This window comes from Zootoca vivipara, chromosome 15 (assembly GCF_965207765.1).
Source record: "Zootoca vivipara chromosome 15, rZooViv2.hap1.1, whole genome shotgun sequence".
NCBI classification, from domain to species: Eukaryota; Metazoa; Chordata; class Lepidosauria; order Squamata; family Lacertidae; genus Zootoca; species Zootoca vivipara.
This window is the reverse complement of record NC_142598.1, coordinates 14,997,327-15,014,159: the sequence shown is the minus strand read 5'-3', so window position 1 is coordinate 15,014,159 and position 16,833 is coordinate 14,997,327. Positions and strand designations below refer to the sequence as shown.

Below are 16,833 nucleotides of genomic sequence, written 5' to 3'. Positions count from 1 at the left end.
GGGCAGAACGATGGGGGTGGAGATGCTCCTTCAGGTATACTGGACCAAGGCCATTTAGGGCTTTAAAGTTCAGCACCAACACTTTGAACTGTGCTCGGAAACGTACTGGGAGCCAATGTAGATCTTTCAAGACCGATGTTATGTCCTTGTGCACCTTAATGCCAGGAGGGGCTGCATTTGCTCTTCTGCTTCAGGCAGCAAAATGCCAGGGCCCCAGGGGCCCTCTTAGGTGAAGGGCATCTTCTCTAAGCCCCCATAACTCCCGCCTTCAAAACCCTTGAGAAGGATCTCTAGGTGCCAGCAGGCAATTCCTAACCATTAGCTCTCATCCTAGGCTTTTAGCATAACCGCGAGCTGTGACTTTAAGAAGTATCATGCTCATTCTGAAAAAGGAAACATTGCTTCAATATTCTCCATTGGAAGGACCTCTGGGGAAAGGGGGTTTCTTCCCCAGGTTTTCTGGCCCATCCCCCCTGGCCTGAGCCTTTTTGTCTGAAATTGCTAAGCAGCAACAGTTAACAAACCTGGACGTCAGACTAAGCAAGCACCTGAGTCCATTATGGTTAGAGGATTTCTATTTCAATTGCAGCAATTGTTTATAAGTTTGCACCTATACATATATGTTATCATATGCAAACTGGTGTTCTCTTTTAAGTAATGCATAGCTGACATTTAGAGAAAATCTCTCTAAGCTGCCTATCTAGGCACAGAGACGTTTACTTTGAATTTTACACACCATGATGGAGCAGGCAAGCTGCATCTACGTGTTCTGCAGCCTCTGTTTTTATCCAAGGCAATAAAGCATGCACCCCTCTCCAATATGTTGTTGTTTAGTCGTGTCCGACTCTTCGTGACCCCATGGACCATAGCACGCCAGGCACTCCTGTCTTGCACTGCCTCCCGCAGTTTGGTCAAACTCATGTTCGTAGCTTCGAGAACACTGTCCAACCATCTCATCCTCTGACGTCCCCTTCTCCTTGCGCCCTCCATCTTTCCCAACATCAGGGTCTTTTCCAAGGATTCTTCTCTTCTCGTGAGGTGGCCAAAGTATTGGAGCCTCAGCTTCACGATCTGTCCTCTCCAATATACATTTTCGGAAAACACACGTGACAAGCCAAAAGTAAAACTACTTCTGTACCAGTTCGAATTCAGAACTGCATTTGTGCCTCACATTCTAACTACTAATGTAATTATATCCAGGGTGTGCAGGGCTGAAACCAACAGGTGTTTGAAACCAGAATTGCGGGGAGGGGTGTTTGCTTCTGAGCCTTTCAGAGCAAACTGTTCTGAAAGCAGTAAGGTTATTCTTGCCGCAGCTATCAAACAGAAACATGGACAACCTACCAAAAAAATACTAATGCAGCAACAACCTAATCTTACCAGAATCTAGTTATCAGTGAAGCGGCGAATCCCAGCAATGCCACTGCTGTACAAATGTGCCCCAAATTGCCCAACAGACACAAAATCCCTTCCCCATAGAAAACTGGATTTCAGAGAGAGGGGTTCTAGCCTAGTTGTCATGCTGGTTTTCTAGCGGCAAGGAGATTTGGATGGTGCTTTTTTTTTTTTGGTATGGAGAAACATTGCATGTGGGGAAGAAATAAGATCCCCATCATACTGAGAACTAAGATCAAAATACTGTTTTTTTACATTAATAAAATGTGGTGTTTCTCACAAAGTTGTGAAGGGAAAATTAACACAGATCATACAGAAGTCAGATATCCCTGTGTTATAATCTAGAATACACATTTGGGTTTGCCTCCACTGGATACTAGAGTTGTATCCTTACTGAATACACAGCTGCACAACTGGCTCCCACTGACTGTATCCTTTGATTTTCATTCCATTTGGGCTGCCAGGTTTTATGCATAGCTGGGACCCAGGTGGCGCTGTGGTTAAACCACTGAGCCTAGGGCTTGCTGATCAGAAGGTCGGCGGTTCGAATCCCTGTGACGGGGTGAGCTCCCGTTGCTTGGTCCCAGCTCCTGCCAACCTAGCAGTTCGAAAGCATGTCAAAATGCAAGTAGATAAATAGGTACCGCTCCGGTGGGAAGGTAAACGGCATTTCCATGTGCTGCTCTGGTTTGCCAGAAGCGGCTTTGTCATGCTGGCCACATGACCTGGAAGCTGTACGCCGGCTCCCTCGGCCAATAATGTGAGATGAGCGCGCAACCCCAGAGTCGGTCACGACTGGACCTAATGGTCAGGGGTCCCTTTACCTTTACCTTACAGCATATGGCTGGAACGCGGGTGGCGCTTGCTGATCAGAAGGTTGGCGGTTCGAATCCCCGCGATGAGGTGAGCTCACATTGCTCGGTCCCAGCTCCTGCCAACCTAGCAGTTCAAAAGCATGTCAAAGTGCAAGTAGATAAATAGGTACCGCTACAGCCAGAAGGTAAACAGCATTTCCGTGTGCTGCTCTGGTTCTCCAGAAGCAGCTTTGTCATGCTGGCCACATGACCTGGAAGCTGTACGCCGGCTCCCTCGGCCAATAACTCGAGATGAGTGCCGCAACCCCAGAGTCGGTCACGACTGGACCTAATGGTCAGGGGTCCCTTTACCTTTACCTTACAGCATATGGATTTGTGTAGGGCTTACTCCTTAGCCTTTTCTTCTCCCAAATATATCCCACAAGGCAGTGGAGATTTCCTTCTGGGCCCCATCTGCCCCTCACTTCCCTCTACAGCAGATGCAGAAACTGCCTTCTTGACCATTGGATCCACTCTCTGTCTCGTCTCTTCGATCCACCAGAGCCTGTCTTTGCATGCAGGGGAGGTCCCTAACTCACTGAGGGTTTGAGACCCATCAGCTACCCTCACCTGGTTTAGCCAGCCAGCCGAATCTGTTGCTGGGGCTTGGTCCCTGTCAAATGCTCACAGCTTCAAGGAGCCACAGGTGAGAGTTGAGTGCAGGGTGGGGACCAAAGGTGGGCAACCAAGCCCAGGAGCAGCATGATGTGTCCCCCACCAGCACCCCATACACCCCAGGGTGTGATATGAATACAACAAATAAAGTGAATGGATAATGACTTAGCAGGGACGAATATTAACTTAGGGCACTACTGATTGTTTTCATTCAGGCTGCTCTGGAATTAATGTCTCATAGGCCTGGATGGGAGAGTTTTTTTTGTGAAATCTAGGGCACTGTGGTGGTCATGCTAGTATCATCTTAATCAGGGCTGGATTTAAGTTTGATAAGGCCCTAAGCTAATGAAGGTAATGGAGCCCTTTATATGTCCAGCTGTCCTTCGTCAACAATGAATTGTTGCTGTTTTTTTGTGTTGAATATATGCTATATGGTAATTTATGGACCTAATAGGTATCTAAAGCCATTTGCACATGCAGAATGTAGGCACCCTATACAGTATATAGAAATGAGCAAGTGAAATTTTAGGGAGCAGACTAGCAGGCGGGGCCCATTACTTACATCATAGGAGCCTACACAACACAAAACACTGTTGCTGCATGTAGGTTTTTTCATCTTATATTTTGGAAATGCACATCCAGGTTTTTTTCCCTTTGATTTTTTTTTTGGGGGGGGTCCCAAGAGAGTGGGGCCTTAAGCTACAGCTTGTTTTGCTTATACGTAAATCTGGCACTGATCTTAATGCATGTGCTAGGACCAGACAGGAAGGAGCTTGTGCAGTCTCAACCTAATGTGTAAGGAGTTAACAGCCTAGCTCAGGCATCCCCAAACTTCGGCCCTCCAGATGTTTTGGACTACAATTCCCATCATCCCTGACCACTGGTCATCTTAGCTAGGGATCATGGGAGTTGTAGGCCAAAACATCTGGGGATGGCTGGCCTAGCTGGTAGAGAGACACCATAAGCACTACCCCAGGCATCCCCAAACTTCAGCCCTCCAGATGTTTTGGACTACAATTCCCATCTTCCCCGACCACTGGTCCTGTTAGCTAGGGATCATGGGAGTTGTAGGCCAAAACATCTGGAGGGCCGCAGTTTGGGGAAGCCTACACTACCCCTTGAGAAGTCAATAGGCAAGCTGGTTCCACACCTTTATCCAACCTAAGATGCTAAAGAACTAAAAGGATATTAAATATTTGGCGTTTGAACTGGGCAAGGGGTATGTGGGGGAGTTATAAATTAAGGGGGAAACCCCTTAATGTGGCGGGAGGAGGAAGAAAAACAACAACAACAGTCATGTTTAAGTTGACAGACTTTATTTTTCACCTTAAGGAAACCAAAATAAGATACGCATCCTTAGCACTCCGAAGAGCTGCTCATCCGGCAACTGACATTAGGTTTACAATTTAAAGAAATACATATTTACCAGACATGCATGGAAAAGGTTTCTTCCAGCGTAAAGAAATGCTACTCTTAAGATTATAGTCCATTTCAACTTTGAGTTCAATGTTGAGGGGGGGAAAAAAATCTAAACTTTGCTTTGTTGCTGTAGCCCCACTTAATATGATCCTTCTTTCTGTTCCTTCCCCACCCCCACCCCAAGACACAGTCATGTGAAAGGAAGCAATCCTGCACTTTGTAGTCTTTGCATTAAGAGTAAGTATGTGCCTTGCTCTACGGGCAGATCGATGTATAGGCAGAAGAGCACAGCCAATAAACATTCAGGCAGTCTGAAATTACTCAGCAAAAAAATGTGTAGAATGGCCAAAAGCAATTGAAACTGGCAGGTCCTTGGCACTCAGATCAGAAGCCCTACATTTCCCTGCTTATCCGTTTTGTTCAACTACTACTTCAACTCAAGGTGCTGCTGCTTTCCAACAGCCAGCGACATCTGCATTGCTACAGATAGTGTTTATCTCTGTGTTGCAGAAGTAGCAGTACTAAGAACAAGAAAACCCTCTGCCCTCTTGTTTTGAACAATTAAATGAGAAGGGGGCCAAGTACTATTCCACATTAACCCAATGCCGTCCAAATACAGTGTGTTTCCCAAGTAGGTATTTCCATCACGATCACACGCCTAACCTTAGCTTAGTTTCCTTTGGGGGGGGGGGACATATACAGAAAGTTTGCCCATTAAGTAAGTAGCCAGGCTTTCAGCTATAGGAACACCGTGGACAGCTATATTGCCTAAGAGGTGGTGGTTGTTTTTTCTTTTACTGCCTTTTGAATTTGATAAGATGAATTTCAAGACTTCTGCTGGGACCCACTATCTGCATTTCCTGTACCTGTGACAGTTCATCAAAACATGGATCCCATTAACATTGCTAACCATAACACTGATCCTTTGCACTAGCAATGTGAAGGCCTGGATTTTTTTGGGGGGGGGGACACACATGTGTTTCCCCCCACTTTTTCCAATTTTTTTCTGGGTCTTCCACATCTCTAGTCTATACCATGTTCCCTTTTAACAGCCTTACTTAGACTATGGTGCTAGAACAGCACTTCTTTGCAGGATCCTTTCTTAAAGCCAGGCTCTTTAAACAGCACATGTGAGAAGGCACTCTATTATATACTTGCAGGGGGGCACACAACTGACATTTAGCCAAAAATATCACATTTAAATAAATGGTTTTTTTAAAAAAATTAATGAACCCATTTTTCAAGGGGAATCCCCCCCGAAACTAGAAAATCCATGTTATAGAAACCCTCTTCCAGTCCAAGCCATCTACAAACTTGGGACAATTATTTCAAGTGAGGTTGGTTTTTTTTTACCAATTTGTCTTCAACGATACTGCTGTACTCTAGAAACCCCTAACTATGCACACTTACAAGCCAACGGTACAGTACATAAACATCACAAAGTAAAGCCATCCCAATTTCCTACTGATCAGACTTGTGACATCAGAGACTCGGGAAAATCCTGCAGTTTCAGCTGAACTCTGGGGGCAAAAGTATTCCATATTTCCCTGGCAGGTCAGTCCAAGCACCAGTGGAAAAATAATATATTAAACTTAAGTTTCGTAATTACCATATATTTTCTAGTACTTTGCTTTTTTTAAAAAAACTCGACTTGGGTTCTTAGAATTTCTGCATCATGTAACTTAGGATAGCCTCGATTTCTTTAAACTAAAAGTGACAATTGTTGGCAGACTTCATTATCCTCTCCAAACTGAAATTCATTCTTTAGTCCTGCTGCAGCAGCAGCAATGAGTCAACTGCTAATTTAAGACTTTCTGAGGGGGAAGAAAATGGCTTCAGTCCTGCATACAGTTCAGAAGCTGCTTCAGTCCTATTGACTTTGAACAGCCTAATGGCATACAGGACTGTAGCTATGATCTTCCGTAGTCATATCAGCCTAGTCCTCATTATTTGCAAAAAGAGCTTAATTCAAACTTCAGAAGACAACATGGCATGGAAGCCATCGAGCAGTTACTACTAGTCTGGCTTGGCTCCAACAGCATCTTTCTATCTTCAGTTTTCAGAAGCTTTGGGCAATAATATACTGTATACAAACCTTAGGACAGTTCCCCCAGTTAGAGGAGAGGAGAGGAAACTAGGAAAGATGAGGCCCACTCTATGGGTTGACCGAGGCTACTTAAGGAATGAGGAAAGAGAACCAGGAGCCATTCGACTGGGTATGTATGAGATCTGGTTGGTTAGGGGCTTTGAAAAATAGGAAGCTCAAAATCAGTTACAAGGCAGCCAGGTGGGATGAGACTGGCCATAGGTATCTGCGACGTAGTAGCTGCTGAAGTTTGAATCACTGGTATATGGAGCTGGCTGGTAATAGCAAGTGACATTGGTGGCATTCGGGATGAGGTTTTGCTCCACCAGCACTCGGAGCGCCAGAAGGGAGATGAGGTTCAGTATCTGCCTTCGCTCATGTCCCATGAGGCACACTGTACTCTCGTTGACGACTTCGCGCAAGGTCATGAGGTAGTCATATTTGCTCCTGTCCTCTTCCGCAAAGTGGTTCAGGAGGTATGTCTCCAACTTGCGCTTCTGCTCTAGAATGTCTGGAAAGTCTATGAAGAACCTAGAACACATGTAACGCTCGAGGGTTTTGATCTCCTCTTTGTCCATGGGCTTGAAGTCCCTCACAAGCAGATTGCTGTACTTCAAGAGCCCGCCGCCTCGAATCTCCTCGGGGTTCTTGGTGGCGATCAGCCTGTTCTTAAGGTGATCCAAGGCTGCCTCAAAGTCACCATACATGCTTTCGCCAATCACAGTTGGGTGGAAATGTTCGCACATTGGGTTCTCTGAGCAATCATAGAATAAGAGCAGAGAGTCTAGTATTATTTGAAAAGAGTCCACGCTAAATTCAAACTGCCGCCTTATACGATCCACGAACTTGAGCTCTACATTCCTGCCATGCTTGTTGAAGAGAGAAATTAGACTCCATCGGTCAATATCGGTGCACACCTTCACCAGCTTTTCAATATAGGCTTCCTTAAGGGTCATGGGGCTAATTTTGACTGTGTTCACACCTTCAGGCAAGAATTTTAAGAGGGACTGCAAAACCACATCTCTGACCAACTGGAACTCAGTCTCACTTGGGAGACGTACTTGAAAGACAAGGTCTAGATCCTTGCAACCCAGTCCATTGTCTTTGACCAAGACATGACCTGCCACAGAACCATTCAGACGGACGTCGTGCACCTTAATGTTTGCTTCACTTAGCCTGCGGCGAACAGTCTGGACAATATCCTTCAGAGTTATTTTCAGAGTCGGAAAGTTGCCTCTCCCATGAATTGGCACCACCTCGGACAGGACCTCATGAAGACGACTGACCTGATCCCAGCTGAGCACACTGCGGGACAAGGAATCAGCATTTGGTCTATTGTCTGCCATTGTAGATTGATCTTTTAGGTAACTAAAAAAATAGAAAGGAAGGAAGGAAGAAAGAAAGAGAACATGTTAATCAGACCATCCAGTTATACCAACAGGGTACAGCTAATATGAGAGGCTGCAGTTGGTTAGGGAAGGCCTTCATGGGAAGAACTAGCAGCCTGGAAACTTATTCTGTGCACCACCAGACTTGCTGTGGTTCACAGGTTCAGTCCTAGTCGCCCAAGTTGGCTCCATTAATACCAATGGAAGGATGGACTGTGTCAACCTTCCTTTGTAGTCAGTTTATCTGCAGTATATTCTAAGCTTTTATATTTTATATTCCAAGCTTTCTAAAGGTTCAAAGCAGCAAATGCAAGTACTGCTCATTTGTTGTGAGGAACACAAACATCTTCCCTTAAAATACTCTGAATATAGAATAGAGTTGTACCTTAGATTTCTGGTCTCATTACCTTTTCTGTCTATTTCCCCCCCCGCCCCCCAAATTTCCACACACCACCACCCCTCTCTCCCTCACCACACAAATACCTATATATTCCAGGTTTAGTTAATATGGCTGAGTTTCTTTGGAGTTTAAGCATCTTAAAAAGCAGAGACATCCCCTTGCTGACAAAGGTCCATATAGTTAAAGTTATGGTTTTCCCAGTAGTGATGTATGGAAGTGAGAGCTGGACCATAAAAAAGGCTGATCGCCGAAGAATTGATGCTTTTGAATTATGGTGCTGGAGGAGACTCTTGAGAGTCCCATGGACTGCTAGAAGATCAAACCTATCCATTCTTAAGGAAATCAGCCCTGAGTGCTCACTGGAAGGACAGATCGTGAAGCTGAGGCTCCAATACTTTGGCCACCTCATGAGAAGAGAAGATTCCCTGGAAAAGACCCTGATGTTGGGAAAGATGGAGGGCACAAGGAGAAGGGGACGACAGAGGATGAGATGGTAGGACAGTGTTCTCAAAGCTACGAACATGAGTCTGACCAAACTGCGGGAGGCAGTGGAAGACAGGAGTGCCTGCCGTGCTCTGGTCCATGGGGTCACGAAGAGTCGGACATGACTAAACGACTAAACAACAACAACCACCACACAACTGCTGCACAAGGGCAGTTTCTAGGCAATGACCCAGAGCTCATTAATTTACTAAAATGCAGTTCACATACCACAACGTCTTGACAGGAAGAATACCTGACACAGAGAGAACCTCTCCTCTTTTCTCCCATACCCTATTTCAGGCACGTCCAACAGGTAGATCGTGATCTACCGGTAGATCACTGGACATCTGTGGTAGATCACTGGTTCCCCTCAAAGAAGCTCAACAACTTTGACTCCCCTAAAAAAGCTCAACTTTGACCTGAACCCCTAAAAAACAGGCTTTCCTCCCTAAAAAAGCTCAACAACCTGAACCCCCAAAAATGGGGTAGATCACTGCCTCTTTTTAACTCTGAGCAGTCTCTTGGGAGTTGGCCACCCCTGCCCTATTTTATTATTCCTTCCAGTAGCACCTTAGAGACCAACTAAGTTTGTCATTGGCATGAGCTTAAGTATCTGAAGAAGTGTGCATGCACACGAAAGCTCATACCGATGACAAACTTAGTTGGTCTCTAAGGTGCTACTGGAAGGAATTTTTTTAATTTTTGTTTTGACGTCAGACCAACACAGCTACCTACCTGCAACTAGCACTATTTTATTATAATATCTTCCACGCCCAACTACAGCAGGGTGTTGTTGTTTTGCTCCAAATGTTGCTTTTAAAACATTTGAAATATTTTAGAGGGGGAAACTGGTGTTGGGTGCCCCATTAAGCTCTCCCAAGGACCTGCGACTTGGAAAAAAATGAATTTTAGTATCCTCGTTGCCAGTCAGACGATTAGGCTCTAGTTTGGGCATTGACCGAGGACAAAACCAATGTACATGCTAATCCCTCTCCCCCTTCACAGGTGCAGGCACATGAACACTGGACTTGCAATGCACATGGACTGCCATTTTACATTCTACTGCTTAGTTTGAACCAACCAATCCAGCATGTCATAGAGATGAGACTTCACCAATGTGCAATGGCAATGCCAGAGAGGTATGTTCAGGCAGTGATCCTTTGTGTAAGGTTAGAAGTATTAGAAGCACAGGGAAGTGTGGCATCCAATACTTGGCAGCTGAACACAGGGGAGGTAGAACAGCTAACACCCAACTGTGGCCTGCAAGTCTTATTTAGTATTGGGGAAATAAGGGGAAATAAGAGAGAGGAAGAAACCCTAATGTCTGTATGGGTGCTAGCTACACAAATGGGGTGCCTTTCCCTGCCTCTTAACCACTGTCACACCTAGGAACGGCAACGGCTCTCTATATTAGCCAGCCCCTCAAAAGAGGGTTTGTTAGTGGCAGAAGCAAAAGGCTAGACAGTCCCAGAAACAAGATTGCAGGGAAAACAGGCGGCAGCCTTCTTAGGAACAAAAAGGGGGGGGAGCTAAGAGCCTTACGGCTCTGAGATATCAACATATTAGTGTGCAAGCTTTGCCCACTCCATCATAATTTATGTTCACAACAGGCAAGTTTCAGAATTCTTTTCGGGGCATTTTCGCAATTAGAAGAACGAACAGGAACCGAGTGGCAGGTGCTTCCTTATCTGCCATGGTAAAACAAAACAACCCCCCCCCCACACACACACCTACAAGCTTTCGATCACATGTGGCCTGTGCCCCAGTGGGAAAAGGAATCAAAGTTGGAAGGGGCACCCAGAGTCATCTAGTCCACCCACGCCCACATGCAGGAATCTTAACACACGGTCCCCTATCCAATTTGAAACCATACCAGACCCGGCTTAGTTTTGCAAATGTGCTAACAGTTTTATTGCTGTGCCAACCAAAGCTTAAGTTACATATTTCAACCAGACCGAGCGATAAGACACCCAATAGCTACATGGAATTGTATTCAAGGCAGCTTTGCAATTTCTTTGTACAGTAATTAAGTTTGTACCTCCCACTCTGATCTAAAGACAAGTACCCATCACGAACTTTTATTGGTCTCTACTCCACACCCCTTTTCTATTTAACTTGGTGTGAAGAAAAGATCTATGCAAGGGGGCTGTGAAACACAAGAACTTACTTATGGTTTTTAGCTAAGACACTCACTACTGGGGCTTCTTCCCCCTTAAAAAAACAAAAAAAAAACCACCTCCTAACATTATTGCGTGCATTTACTCAGAAGCATGCCACAGCAATTTCGGTGGCAATTACTCCCAAGTATTTAGGAAAACAAGCCGCATCTTGAAGAATGTGTGTCACAGTAGAGCAAGGCGTTGGAATAAGAACGGACCGCATACAAATGCAGGGACGGTCGTGCGGATGGGAAGACCGGCAACTTCCCATGCTTCCGCTATTAAAAACTCTATGCAAGCAGGAAAGGGGAGCGAACCAAAGAGCAAAAACCCACTCAACCCCTTCTTTCCCTGATGCGCTAGCTTTCTGCTTGCAGGGAGCGCGCATTAACAGGGCGCAGCAGCTGGGCGGCGGCGGCGGCTGGCACCCAGTAGTAGCGCTGGCGTCCATTCCGCCATCCAAGCTTCCTGCCATTTGCTTGGCATATAGGGGCTCAAAGTCTCTCCCCCCCAAAAAAAAACCACTCTCTGTTCCCTATGTCGAATGGGCAAAGCTCAGCTTTCAAGCTAGGAGTTTCCCTTCGGAGGAGGAGAAGGAGAGGAAGGGGAAAGCGGCGCCTCCCTTCGCCTCCGCGCTCCACTCACCAAAGCGCCGCAGGCTCCTCTCCAAAACGCGCAGCAACAGCAGCTGCGGCCAGAATTTTCTTGCGGGGGGCCGTCCCGCGTGTCTAGCTTTATAGAGACCCGCCTTCCAGCGGGACCCCGCCCCGGCAGCCGGAGGCGAGTGGAGGCGAGGTCCCTCCTCGGGTTCGTTCAGCCCAGATCAATTGATTGGGCGTTCCTGTTTCGCTCCGCTGCCAAGCTGGTTTGAAGCCGGAGTAGGCTGAGTGAGATCGGAGTAAGCCAAAGCCACCTGCAGGTGTAGTTGGGTTTTTTGGGGTTTTTTTGTTTTAAAGGAAGGCACGCCTCTGAAATGCAGTTACCGGTATTTACATAAGCACCCCCATATCCAGTGGCCTGAGGTCTTCTTCCCATCATCCACACTTCCCCCCAGGTATAGCTATGATGAGACTGCTTCTATTTCCTGGAGTCCAAGCAGTGATTGGGTTGCCATGATAAGAAGCAGCAAACATAGGTGGCCGCCTTCGGGATGGGTCGAGGGGAGTGCATGATGCTGCAGGAATTTTTGATAAATCACGAATGATTCTGCAAATAAATAGATACTTTTCAGCTCCAATTTGGGGGGTGCCCTCTGCCGGTTCTTTAGATGTCATCCTATGAAATTAACCAAGATCACTTTATGACTTAAGACTTACTCAGACACCAGATGGTTTTACTTGTACAGGATGCTAAGTGCTTTATTAAAGCCGGGGAAAACTTACAGCTTCTATTCTTAAAGCCATAAATGGCTGATAATGAGAAATGGAGCAGAGGTTTGTGGTCTCACACTCGTGAACATAACTTGTGATTGGTGGTGAATGCATGCAGCACATTAATTGAAGGAGGAGGGGAAGAATTAAAGCATGTTAAAATGTGTGTTACTTCAATTGTGAAGCCTACTGTATCAAGCTTCCACGTTTTTACAGCTTTTCCGCTGCTGCAAAATGAGCAAAAATGAGCAAAATGAGCAAAAAACTCTAGAGCAAAAACAAACAAACCAAAATTCTTTGCCAAACTTATTTGAAAGACGAAAGAAATACTATGAGCGTGTGCAGTTTAGCATTTTAAGCTCACTTAAGTCACAGCATGATTATTACAGGTATAAAATGGAGCGTCCTTCTGCTACCCTGATGCTAGACACATTTTCATGGGATGAGCACAATTCTGTAGGGAAAGATATGTGTTTAAAATAAAATAAAAGTTCATTTTTTAAAGCTGGAAAAGCTGGCAGGTTCAAAGGTGGTGTTATGTAGCACTGAATTGCTTTGATGTATGTATGTATGAATGACACTCTGCACATACTCTTATTAAAAAAGAGTTCTTTATTTCAAACATGGCAATAAACAAGGTAGTGAGCTTATACAGAAACAGAAATTCAAACAACGAGCAGTTTTGACATTAATATTTTTATTTGTTGAAGCTGAACAATAACCATAACAAAAGAGTTAAAGAATTAAAATGCAAGTCCTTTAAAATTGTTGCTTCAGTTCCTATGTATAGATTGCTCCTCAGTGAAGAAAACAGATAACACCTAAATAAGCAGCAAAGGGGCAAAATTAATCACTGTTCCTTAACCTGATTTCCAGGTACTTAGCTGTCAAGTTATGTCCCTTTTGCAATTTGGAAAACTAATGAGAGATTTAACATTCTTCACTTCACCTGGGACCCAGGTGGCGCTGTGGGTTAAACCACAGAGTCTAGGGCTTGCTGATGAGAAGGTCGGCAGTTCGAATCCCTGCAACGGGGTGAGCTCCCATTGCTCGGTCCCAGCACCTGCCCACCTAGCAGTTTGAAAGCACATCAAAGTGCAAGTAGATAAATAGGGACCGCTCTGGCGGGAAGGTAAACGGCGTTTCCGTGCACTGCTCTGGTTTGCCAGAAGCAGCTTTGTCATGCTGGCCACATGACCCGGAAGCTGTCTGAGGACAAACGCCGGCTCCCTCGGCCTATAGAGCGAGATGAGTGCCGCAACCCCAGAGTCGGACACGACTGGACCTGATGGTAAGGGGCCCCTTTACCTTTACCTTTACTTCAAGAATGTCAGCTATACATGTGGCTAAATAATACAATGGGGTACTTGAGTTTCGGTGTGATAGGAAATCAAGAACATCTCTTTAAATGCATTTATAGTCCAATTCTATACATGGATGCTTACTCATAAGAAAGAGCTATTGTGCTCAAAGGGGCTTAGGTTTGCAACCCTCAGTCTCCATAGGACCTACAGGAATGCAAGCCTTTACATATCTTCTCAGATGTAAGCCCCACACATTTCCTTCGTACTTACTCCTAGGTAATGATTAAAACAGGATTGCAGTCTTACTCCCTAGAAAGTGTTTTTGGGTCGCAACATAAAGGAAAGAAGACTCGCCTCTTTGCAAAAGCTCCCCAGTCAATTAGGAAGAGAAAGGGTATGGGGGATCTTTAACTAACACACATACAGAAGCAAAGAAAGCTAATGTTGGTCCTAATACATTGCCTTATAAGTTCTGACGTTAAATTCTCTTCTCTCATCCCCAGAATCCCCCCACCCCTCTTGTGCTTTCTTCCCTAGTAGCTCACTCCCCTCGCCTTCCTTCCCAGCTTAACAGGCAACAAAGGAAGCATCCAATTTATTTATTTCTTTATAATTATAGTTTGTGGTTGCTGGGATCCATCTGCCTTCAAGAGAGTGCCATGGCAGGGTGGATAAAATCAAGCCACTGGAGAGTTACAGCGCCTGCTGTGGCTGTAGAGATCCAGATGAAAGAGACATGTTTCACTGCAGCCACTTTCGCTGATACAGATGCATCATGGCGTTTCTGCACTCCTCCCAGTGGTCAATTCCAGCGGGTTTCCAGATTGTCCTTCCACCCCCCCCCTGATTTTATTGTCCCATCTTTTATTTTGGTAAACCATATGAAAGAAATGAATGCGTAAAAAAATAAATTTGTTTTAAAGGTACTGGGAGACTCTTTGTACAAACCCCGTTGCTACAGCTGTGCAATTCAGCCATTGTTCTAGCTGCAAAAGAAGCAATTGCCTGGCAACAGCTTGTCATAAACTTCTGGAGGACAGCTGCCACCTGAACCCTCTTGCTCTACACAGGTAATAGAAGAGGGATGCGGGTGGTGCTGTGGTCTAAACCACTGAGCCTCTTGGGCTTGCCGATTAGAAGGTCGGCAGTTCAAATCCCTGCGACAGAGTGAGCTCCCGTTGCTCAGTCCCTGCTCCTGCCAACCTAGCAGTTCAAAAGCGCGTCAAAGTGCAAGTAGATAAATAGGCACCGCTCCGGCGAGAAGGTAAATGGCGTTTCCGTGCGCTGCTCTGGTTTTCACGGTGTTCCATTGTGAAGCGGATTAGTCATGCTGGCCACATGACCTGGGAAGGTGTCTGTGGACAAACGCCGGCTCCCTCGGCCTGAAAGCAAGATGAGCGCCGCAACCCCATAGTCGCCTTTGACTGGACTTAACCGTCCAGGGGTCCTTTACCTTTTTACCTTTACCTAATAGAAGAGTCCTATAGGTGGCAGCTGATCCTTTAAATTTTGAGGGATCCTGCTTCCTTGCAGCTTAAAGGACCAGGGACGGGGTAGGGCCAGGAGGCTGACTCCCAAAGCAAGCATCCTTAGGCACATCTACATCCAATTTCCCCATTCCTATAAAACAACCCAGGGTAGGTGGAAAGTGCCTTCAAAATGCATGACTTACTGTACTATTTAATAGTAACATGCTCACTGACCATGGGCAGCAAGGATCATCCAGCAGTGAGTGGTTCAAACTTAAAATAATAATAAAAAATAATTTTATTTTTCATACCCCGCCCATCTGGCTGGCTTGCCCCAGCCACTCTTAATATGCCCTGATACCACAGTGCAGCTGAGAGACTACAGGCCCTCTGACTTCGATTGGCTGAGCTAGCTGACTGTTTCAGTACACGAATGCTATGTAAAGCGGGATAAATTTAAAATCCAGTGCTTATCCGAAGTTACACTGCTTAGTATTGCCCCCCCCCACCCCAATGGATTTTGAATGACACTGTCGGTATGATTACACTGAGTGTTCTCAGCCCCTTTCCAAACCTGGTACTTTTTGTGTTTGGTGTTGAGATGCTTGGCGGAGGTGTGTTCATTAGTAATGGTGTAAAAAAAAAAGTGGGAAGGGATTAGCTACACTAGCCCCAGAAGCACTACAGTGGGGAGGGGAGGGAGTAGAATTTAGACCACAAACCTCTGATAGATCTCTGAGTTATCAACAAGTGTTTCCGAACCTAATTTCCTTTAACAATAGCATCAAGAAAATGCTTATTTCCCCCTTTTCTAAATCAGGCTGTTGGAACAAAGGATGTAGTTTAGGACTGGATTTTTGTATGGAAGGACTGTGAGCTTGTCTGCTGCGGAAGACAAACTCCTGGCCCAAACATATGCCCATTGGCATCCATCCTGTTCCTTAATTCAACACCCACCTCTATTCTGGCACTAGTTTGCAACAGGCCTGCTGGGAACAAGATGTCTAACTTAACAAGGGTGATTTGCCCCATCTTTGAATCACAAAAACTGGCTGTCATGCAGGTCATTCCCATCCTTAGGTGAAATAATAGATTGTTCTCGGTAGGTAGAAAACAAGAATCAAGAGAAACTAGGCAGTCTTCATCTTATCAAGTGTGAAAAATTATTTTAGGCATTGTGCTAGTCTTAAGACTGTGGTCAGATACAGGCTCCATGGCTTCAGCATCAGCCAGCTTACCGCCTTTTGCTACTCTTAATTGCTCTGTATGTAACCCAATGAAGTGTTATGGAGTATTCAAAAGCTTGCATGTTGTTTTATAATATTTTTGTTTTTCTGATAAGTATATCACCGTAATATGGATTTTGGATTCTTTTTCTGATTTACAGGATTTTTTTTTGATTTGCTACATCCTTCTAAGGATGAATTAGAAAAGACTACAGTACTTCCAAGATTAATTTGATTCTTAGATTATAAAAAAATTAACACATTAAACAGAAAAGGTAAAACAAATAGGATTCATTTATTTTATTGGAGTGTGTTTTCCCCACTGCAACTATATCTGCATGCAACCAAGGGCAGGACAAAACAGTAAAAATGTAAATTCTGTTACAGAAATGACAGTGGTGGGAGAGTGTGGATGAAACCGAGAAATAGCTAGTTTATTTGGGGAAGGATTGAGAGCAAACTCAGTAAACAAGACTGCTGGTTTCGGACACAGGTGTTAAATAAAATGAAAAAGGAGTTCAGAGAAAGAAAAGAAAGAAAGAAAGACAAAGTAACCAAAAAGCTTTTGGCCGGCAGAAGGAACACTGCTTTTGAACATAAGACCATGTTGCAATGGTGGAACCACATTCTGCAGCCACCTACCGTATATATCACTGGAAACCAAA

General features: G+C 45.0%; 1 protein-coding gene across 1 annotated transcript; it reads right to left on the bottom strand.

Annotated features, from left to right (window-relative positions):
* Positions 1 to 4,158: 4,158 nt before the first annotated feature.
* On the bottom strand, positions 4,159 to 11,666 carry TENT5C (terminal nucleotidyltransferase 5C). The gene is made up of 2 exons (XM_035097384.3): positions 11,445 to 11,666; positions 4,159 to 7,737 (listed from the first exon to the last, which is right to left on the bottom strand). The coding sequence occupies exon 2, from the start codon at positions 7,713 to 7,715 to the stop codon at positions 6,552 to 6,554; it is 1,164 nt and encodes a 387-aa protein (XP_034953275.2). The 5' UTR covers positions 7,716 to 7,737; positions 11,445 to 11,666; the 3' UTR covers positions 4,159 to 6,551.
* Positions 11,667 to 16,833: the final 5,167 nt, after the last annotated feature.